At 37.9% G+C, this 8,807-nt stretch overlaps 1 protein-coding gene across 1 annotated transcript; it reads left to right on the forward strand.

Moving 5' to 3' along the window:
- The first annotated feature begins 1,183 nt into the window (after positions 1-1,183).
- LOC140890186 (uncharacterized) lies at positions 1,184-3,180 on the forward strand. The gene is made up of 2 exons (XM_073297944.1): positions 1,184-1,553; positions 3,107-3,180. The coding sequence occupies exons 1-2, from the start codon at positions 1,184-1,186 to the stop codon at positions 3,178-3,180; spliced, it is 444 nt and encodes a 147-aa protein (XP_073154045.1).
- The last annotated feature ends 5,627 nt before the right edge of the window (positions 3,181-8,807 follow it).

Below are 8,807 nucleotides of genomic sequence, written 5' to 3' on the forward strand. Positions count from 1 at the left end.
GAGCAGGAAGACGGCAGTGATTGCCTCTTTGGCAGTATCTATACCGTTGCAGGTCGAGATTCAGAGGTTTGGACTGGAGTTCTATGCCGAGGTTAGAGCTCCTGGATTGTCAGCCTTGATAGTACAGACTGCATTGTTTGATCGTATCAGGAGTTCCCAAGCAGTTGATGAGCAGTTGGGTAAGTGGAGACAGAGAGCAGAGGAGAAGGACACTGGTCTGTATTATGTGGTTGATGGGATTGTGAAGTTCAGAGGTCGTTTTTGGATTCCCTCAGGTGATTCTCTGTGAGTTACCATCATGGCAGAGGCACATACATCGCCGTTCTCTATCCACCTAGGGAGTACAAAGATGTATAGGGACCTTCAGCAGCTGTATTTGTGGCCAGGCATGAAGCGCGACATTCCGTTTTGTGTCAAAATGCTTGACATGCCAGCAGGTCAAGGCAGAACATCAGAGACCTGCAGGATTGCTTAAGCCACTCCCTATCCCAGAGTGGAAATGGGAGAATATTACCATGGATTTTGTTGTTGGCTTGCCGAGGACAGTGAGAGGTTCAAATGCTATTTGGGTGGTTATAGACCGTCTCACTAAGTCGGCACACTTCTTACCTGTAAGGAAGACCTTCACTATGACTCAGTATGCGGAGTTGTATATCTGGGATATAGTCAGACTACATGGTATCCCTGTTTCCATAGTGTCTGATAGAGACCTGCGGTTTACTTCGTCTTCTTGGAAGAGTCTTCATTCCGCTTTTTGGGTACGAAGCTTCTGTTTAGTACCGCTTTTCACCCACAGACGGATGGCCAGTCTGATAGGGTGATTCAGATTTTGGAAGACCTTTTGAGGGCTTGCGCTATTGATTTTTAGGGTAGTTGGGAGTCAAGGCTACCGCTAGTGGAGTTCGCATACAATAACAGTTTTCAGTCCACTATCGGTATGGCTCCCTATGAAGCACTCTATGGAAGACCCTGTAGATCACCGGTCTTATGGACCGATATTGACGAGAGATCAGAGGTAGGACCGGAGATTGTTCAGCGGACTGCCGAAGTTGTAGCCAAGATCCGTGATAGGATGAGGGCTGCACAGAACAGGCAGAAGAGTTATGCTGATCATAGGAGGAGAGACTTGGAGTTCTAAGTGGGTGATCATGTCTTTATCCGAGTAGCTCCCTTGAAGGGCGTGATGAGATTCGGGAAGAAGAGTAAATTGGCTCCGAGGTTTGTTGGGCCTTTCGAGATTCTTGACAGAGTGGGGACGTCAGCCTATAGGGTGGCTTTACCGCCTAATCTGGCCGGTGTGCACAACGTTTTCCACGTATCCATGCTGAGGAAGTATATCTCGAATCCTTCTCATGTGCTGAACTTTGAGCCTCTTCAGTTATCTCCTCACATGACTTATGAGGAGAGGCCTGATCTGATATTGGAGAGATATGAGAGAAGACTCCGTAACAAGACTATTCCGATGGTTAAGGTGAGATGGATGAACCACTCGGAGGAAAAGGCCACTTGGGAAGCAGAAGCATATATTAGGACACGCTACCCAGAGCTCTTTGGTAAGTTCTAATTTCGAGGACGAAATTCCTTATTAGGGAGAGAGGAATTGTAGTGCCTGGAATTTTCATGATTTAAATATTCATGCCTAAATTAATTTTCAGTATTTATATTTATATTTTTAATGTCTTGAATTTAATTACTTAGTTTTCTCTTAAAGCTAGAGTTGCTCAATTGAATAAGTTATTTATTTAAAAATGCTTGAGTAAGAGGTTCTCAGTTCCGGCAAGCGGTGATGGGGGATTCGGCGGTTAATTTCCAAGACTTTAATTTTTAGAATTTTAGATAAGAAAAATGGAGGTTTGGTCCGAGAGTTTGACTTTTTGAATTTTCCGGGTGTTAAAGACCGCTTTTATGCTTTTCTTGAGATTATTTATTTACTTTTCAAAATTTGAAATTTTATTAGACCCGGATTGATAAAGATTTAATTTAAACACCTAGACTTGAGATTTTTAAATTTAAGTGTTTTTAAAGGTGCAAAGAAGTTGAGGTAAAGTTATTAAGCTAGTGTAGCATTTTTATAAGTGTACTAGCACCTTTAATACTTACACCTACCCATATATGTATACACTTATACACTTATAATAAAACACAAAACAAATTTTAAAACACTAGTCCCATTTTTAGACCAAGGAGCCGCCTCTCACCCTCTCCTCTCCCCCTCCCCTCTTGGCCAAGTGCCTCCACCCCTTTCCTTGGCTTGTCCGGCCGCCACCACCCTCCACCGCCGCCGCCGCCTGAAGACCACCTTGGAAGGTATTCACCTAGCTGCTGGCCGAAGTTCCAGCCCCCTTTTCCCCTCTTGCTCTCGGTTTTAAGGTGAAAGTTGGACAAGTCAAGTGTTGGCTTTTCTTTGGGCATACAAGTTAGCTACATAGTTCTTCCTTCTTGTTTCTTGACATATTTCGAAATTACATGATTTTTCACATGAATGGTTCGAATTTAATAGAATTTTCAGTAGGGTTATTGGTGATTTTTCGAAATTTGATTGGGCATTGATGTATATGAGTTGAATGATGCATTTTGTTGAGGAATTTGATGGGTTCTAATATGCTTTGGCACTCTTGAAATTTTCAGAAATGAACCTAGCCTATATTTTGAAATTTACATGGTGTAAGGGCTATAATTGATGTGAGTTTGAACTATTTTAATGATATGCATTAAGCATGATCGAATGTTTTTGAGTTTGTTGCATTTTGGAGCATGATCGAGTAAATTTTGAATTGTGGTGTTGATGTGTGTTTGAGGGCTGCCAATGTGTTTGTGATAAGTCCTAAGATAAGGTTTTTGGTGTGTTTGGTGGTTTGGATGGGTGGTAGAGGCAAGGATATATGATTGGAGGTGTTTTCACAAGGTAGTTGTGTGCTTGAGTGAGCTTGGTTTGGGCAGGGCATTTGGGTTTTGGGGTAGGGCAGGTTCTGGGCTAGACCTGGGCAGGTCATGGGCTGGTCCTAGGTTTAGTTCATGATGTTTTGGTCGCGTAGGTATAAAATGGGCTCGTTTCGGATAATTATTCAATAAGTTATGAATTTTTGAAGTTGAGGTGTTGGTGTAGAATTTTTGGGCAAAAAGGGGGCTGTCCGGAATGGGTTTGTTGGCAAGTTTCATAGGCTGTCAAATGAGGTTTAAATCTGGTCATATATTTAGTTTGGAGTGTTTGGAGAGTGATGGTTTGAGCGTGGTCACATTTGGTTAAGGGGTGACAGAGTTAAGAGATTTTTGGTGCGATTGCTCGGGTTGTTGCCTCGAATGTGAGTTGAAGAGTTAAGGAATGAGTTTACACTTAGGGGCAGCCCCTCACTCACCCATTACCCACATTTTGAGTTGAGCATTCATTCATAAAAAGGCATACACATGTTTACTTTTAAAGGCTTGGCCTTGGGTCGAGCAAGAAGTTATAAAGAAAGGCGTTCTTTAATTGCATGCTAAATATTTTGAGTCGAAGTCAAAGAAAGAAAGAAAAATATTTTTTATGAGCAAGGTGATTTGATTGTGACGAGACATGGTATTTTGGGGTGGAGGATGCCTCACTCCCTTGCCAAATAGACGGGTAGAACGAGACCGGGAGACATCCCGAGATCCCTACCAAACTAGATGTGTAGAGTGAGATCGGGAGAAATCTCGGGATCCCTACCAAATGAAAGAAAATGAGAGAAAAAGGGGTAAGTCGCGTCGGGAGAAATCTTGACGTCTTGCCGGCATAGTGCACTACAGCCATTGATCGATCAAAACAAAGGGTCATAATTCAAGGAGCTAAGTTTAAGTTTAAAGTTGAAGTTTCAGATTCAAACTGCTTTGACTCGTCTTATTTTATTTAGTTTATAGCAAAAAACATGATGAATAGTTAAGAAAGGAAAGGTTAAAAGATTCATTGCGTGAGTTCATTGTTGGAAATTGTTTAATTCCTCATGCATCATGTACATTGTAAGGCCCAGGATTAATTGATTTAATCCGTAATATTATTTAATTTTAATTCGAGTATATTTAATTTGGGAATATTTAGAGTTTTGATTTAAATTCTAATATTCTTAAATTATTTAGGATTCAAATTGAAATAAAAAGATTTGCCGAGGACCGATTTGCAATTAATGAAGACTTGAGGGACCAAAGTGCAAATAGTGAAGTTTGACTTGGACACTTGCTATATGTGGAGGCTTAAACGTGTATATACATGTGTTAATACCAGAATTTTCATCAAATTCAGCAGCAACCATCGAGGCCTTCATCTTCTTCATCTTAGATTGATTTCAAATTGTGATATCTTTTGATCCGTTCGTCCGATTTCAATTCCGAAAATTGTTTTGGAATCCTTGCAAGAAGGGCTATCTATTGATGTAAGTATTATCTTGATCCAGATGATTTCGAAATTATGTTATGGGCAGAAATCAGACTTGAATATGTATTGATGTTCTAGAGCTTCTATGCTTTGTTATATCGAAACCGGCTCGACGATTGAATGCCTTTTGGATTTGCTATGAATGTCCAGCCATTATTTCGAAATTTTAACTTCTGATATGTTGATTTATGTCTGGTATACATGCTTATATGTGTGTGTTTAGTGAATAGGATTGATATATATTTGACGATATCGAAGTTGAACCGAAGAACAAGCATCGTTCGCAAGTGCTATGATTTTTAAGAAGTTGGATTCGATCTTAAGCTTCTGATTGAGTTGATATATGATGATATTCAGCTGCTATAATATGTATATGAAGTTGATAAGAATGATAGAATGGTTGGAAATGAATTACGGTTGCCGAAATTATATCGTTATGTCGTCAAGTCAAGAATTGACTAGTTTTGGATTCTTTTTGATTGAGCTGAACATGGTTTGAGTTGTTGCTGATGTTCTTCTATATATATGATGTGTTTTCAGATTGAAAACAGGGGACATCGAGCTTGGAAAGTTCAGCGTCGAACCGAGAAAGAATTGATCAAAGTTTGTGCACTTTATGACTTGAAGAGTGATGGATGGTTGAGCAGATTTTTACAAGGGACTTGTTGTGTTGCTTCACTAGAGTTGAAGAGTTTGAAAACCAAGATTGAATGGTATAAGACAACCTTTGAAGAAAGGGCTTGCACACTCAATATGAATCTATTGAGTATTCCTTTCTAAAACCAAATACTTTGTGCTTCTATGTTAATAGATGCTTATATGATGCTTACTTGATCTAGTTGTATTGTTGGTCTTGACTTGATGCGTTCGAGTTTGTGGCATTCATATTGGGCCAACTTTCTTTCGAGTTTTGAGGGCTGAGTTGCCCAGATATAATGATAGGACATTTGGACGTATATTGAGGAGTTTAGGTGATTGAGTTGTCCCTAACGTTTGACGCTCAATATAGTGGACCAAAGTCCGGGAATAAGCACTCAACATCACCTCGAATGGAGAGTAGGTGGATGGGTTGACGTGTTTCTTTCCCAGGGATCCCCAAAACGAGAACTGATACCGATATGAGAACCGATTTTAAATCATGCATTGCTTTTGAATTTAATAGATGATTTTCTATTATTTGTTTAAGCTGAAATATATTGCATGATTGTTGGAAGAGTTGATATTGAATTATTGATTTGATATGAGTTTGTAGATGAGGATAGCATGTCTTGCTTAAATAAAACATTGCAACTTGATTTATAGCATGTTGAGTTAATATGCCTTAATTTGCTTTGAGTCCTATTTGTAGAATGATTGCTAATATGCTTCAAGTTGAATTACTTGAGTTTATGCATGTTTATGTTGTTTTATACTGGGATTAAATTTTCACCGGAGTCTCTCCGGCTATTGTCTTGTTTGTATGTGTGCATGACAATAGGTGGGACTGGAACGAGTCCGGGAAGACCATGTTGAAATGAGATCGAGAGAGAATAGAGTGGTGATCCGGGTTTAGATCTAGTGTTGTTGTCAAGTGTTGTATCAACTTGAGATGTAGTTGCTTATATGCTATGACCTTAGCTTGTGTTGTACTAAACTTTAGTTATTGAATGTATCGAATCTAACAGATGAGATATGAATGCCGATGTGATAGAATTCTTTGGTCTATAGCCTAAACTGTCAATGACTTAGATTGAACGATGTCAATGTAATGATTTATGAACAGTTTAGTAGTTTAGAATCGAAAGAAGATCAAATACCGTTGAATTTTATTCTGAAACTATCTATATCGGCATGATATTGCGATATAATATTTGATAGTTCTTACAGATGGCATGATATGTTGTATTTAAAGTTATACAATATGATGAATTAGCATGGAGCTATACAAGAAATGTTATTCCATGCTATGAAAGATCGCCAAAAGAATTTGATTCTGGAATTGATATGACTCGATGATATTGCAGAGATATTGAAATTTAGTGTGTCAGAGTACTAATTTGAGTTATATGGTACTGATGTGCTATTGATCGTTATGAGTTTGCGATTTAATTGAAGTAGATTTCGACAAATATAAGAATATGTGGTATTGGATATGATACAGATATGAGAAGATAGCTGAAAAAGAAGTTAATGACATGATGAGATGACAGGAATTATTCAAATCTATTGTCGAGTTGGAAACTTTAGATTTATTTGATAGATTGTGGCATCGATTGTCAGATATTTTGAGTATTTGGTTGTATGTGATTTCATTCTACCATTCTTTTTTCGAGGTATTGTCTGAGTTGACTATCCACAATTCGAGGAGATGCTCAGAATTCTAATACCTGATTCGGTATTAGCTGACTACTATTGCCACCTGGATAGTGTAATTCCTGGAACAACTATCTAATGGATATTGTAATAGTGTTCTGAATTGTGAAATGACAAGAAAATTTGAAATTCCCTGAATTGAGATAGTATTTCAGAACTATCAGTTATTGGATTAGATATGATTTGAGAAAAGATAGAGAAAGAGAAGCTTATTCAGACGAGAATGAAGATAGGTTAAGATCGAGAAGCAAGACATACGAAAATCAGACATCGACCATTGAATTGTGAACAGGGAGATCTAGTATGTTTGCAAATTCTTTTAATTGCTGAAGTCTTATCTCATTTGACTAGCGAAAACTATTATCTTCGAGAATTGTTGAATCTTATGAAACTTCTGAAGAATTAGGCAATCTTGCCTATCGACTTACCTTGTCTTTATTGATTTCTGATATTCGCGATGTATTTTATGAGGCGAATGTATTAGAATGAGACTTTTTATGTACTTCAGTCAGATGAGATTGAGTTTCATGAGACATTGATCTATGTCGAACAGATGATACGAATATCTGATAAGGAAGAAAAGCAACTCAGAATCGAATCAGTGGAGTCGTTGTAGAACTGAAGAAGTTATTGAGAAGATGAATCTAATATGAGACAATATTATTCTACGTTATTCTACTGATATGAGTTCTTATTCCATATTTCTCTTATTCCTTATCTTATGTGAGTATCGATTGCAAGAGATTTCGAGGACGAAATCCGATCTTAGAGGGGAAGAATTGTAAGGCCCAAGATTAATTGATTTAATCCGCAATATTATTTAATTTTAATCCGAGTATATTTAATTTGGAAATATTTAGAGTTTTGATTATCCTGTTGTGGGGACCTCGGGTTGTTAATCTCGTCTTAGGGCAACTAATGATTAATTAAACAATTAAAATAATAAAAAAACCAAGAGCAAAATTTTTTTAAAAAAAATTTCGGAGCCTCGCTCGATCGGACAAATTCACCCGATCGAGCGAGCAAGAAAAATCATGCTCTCGGGTCTGCATCACTTTTGGCCTCGCTCGATCGGGCAAAATCAGCCGATCGAGCGAGCAGGAAAAATTAGGTTTTCTGCCCAACAAACACAGGCCTCGCTCGATCGGTAACTTTCACCCGATCGAGCGAGCTACCTATTGCTCGAAATCTGCTGCTGATTTTTGCTGTCTAAACTTTGCACATTCAATCTTAAGCATTCAAAACCAATCCAAGTCATGGTATATCAATTCTAAAACATACATATCAACATGTATAAAACTATAAGCATCAATTCATGCATTTAATATATCAATTGAATAGCGTATAAAATACAAATCAACAAGCTATTCAATATGTCATAAACAAACTTCAAATCTAAAGTTCTTTACTAAGTTTGATGCTATCTCAGCTTAAAACCCGAGTCCTCACGTACTAATCTTCTCTCGTGTGCTATCACGTCATTTCCGGCAAGCGCTTGCCTCACCTGATGTCATGCACACATACAAAACAAGACAACAGCCGGATAAACTCCGGTGAGAATATAATTCTCAGTATAATCGACATATAAAGCGTTAAATAAATCATATCAACTCAAAAAGTAGAGTAAATAACGCATATATCGATTCAAGATATAAAATCAAAATCTCTCAATCTATTCTTCAAATTTATATAGCGTGCTATCTCAAGAATTGATTCTTATCACTTCGTTGCCATCAAGATTCGTATCCGATCTTGACATGGATATCTATCTATCGTCGTCTCATCAGACTAGAAAATAAGGTCCTATCCGACCTTGACAAAGAATCAATTCATATCTTATCTCATTTCATAATCAAATAAAGATCCATTACCTGTGATGGATCAACAAGAACAATAACAAGTTCTCAATAAAAAATAAAACATAATCAGTATGTGATTTGGCGGACTACTCAAGATTCATCAATCTTGAGTATCATAGTCCTGAATCTCGATGTCGTCTTATACCTGTCATTCTCGAGTTGACGATGTTCCATATCTGAATCATCCTCACACAAATTCATCTTCCAAC

This window comes from Henckelia pumila, chromosome 3, assembly GCF_033568475.1.
Source record: "Henckelia pumila isolate YLH828 chromosome 3, ASM3356847v2, whole genome shotgun sequence".
Taxonomy (NCBI): Eukaryota; Viridiplantae; Streptophyta; class Magnoliopsida; order Lamiales; family Gesneriaceae; genus Henckelia; species Henckelia pumila.

Coding starts and splice junctions, on each gene's coding strand:
- LOC140890186 (XM_073297944.1), top strand. CDS start 1,184: ATGAGATTCGGGAAGAAGAGTAAATTGGCTCCGAGGTTTGTTGGGCCT. Junction 1,554..3,106: donor ACGCTACCCAGAGCTCTTTG/GTAAGTTCTAAT, acceptor GTGTTGGTGTAG/AATTTTTGGGCAAAAAGGGG.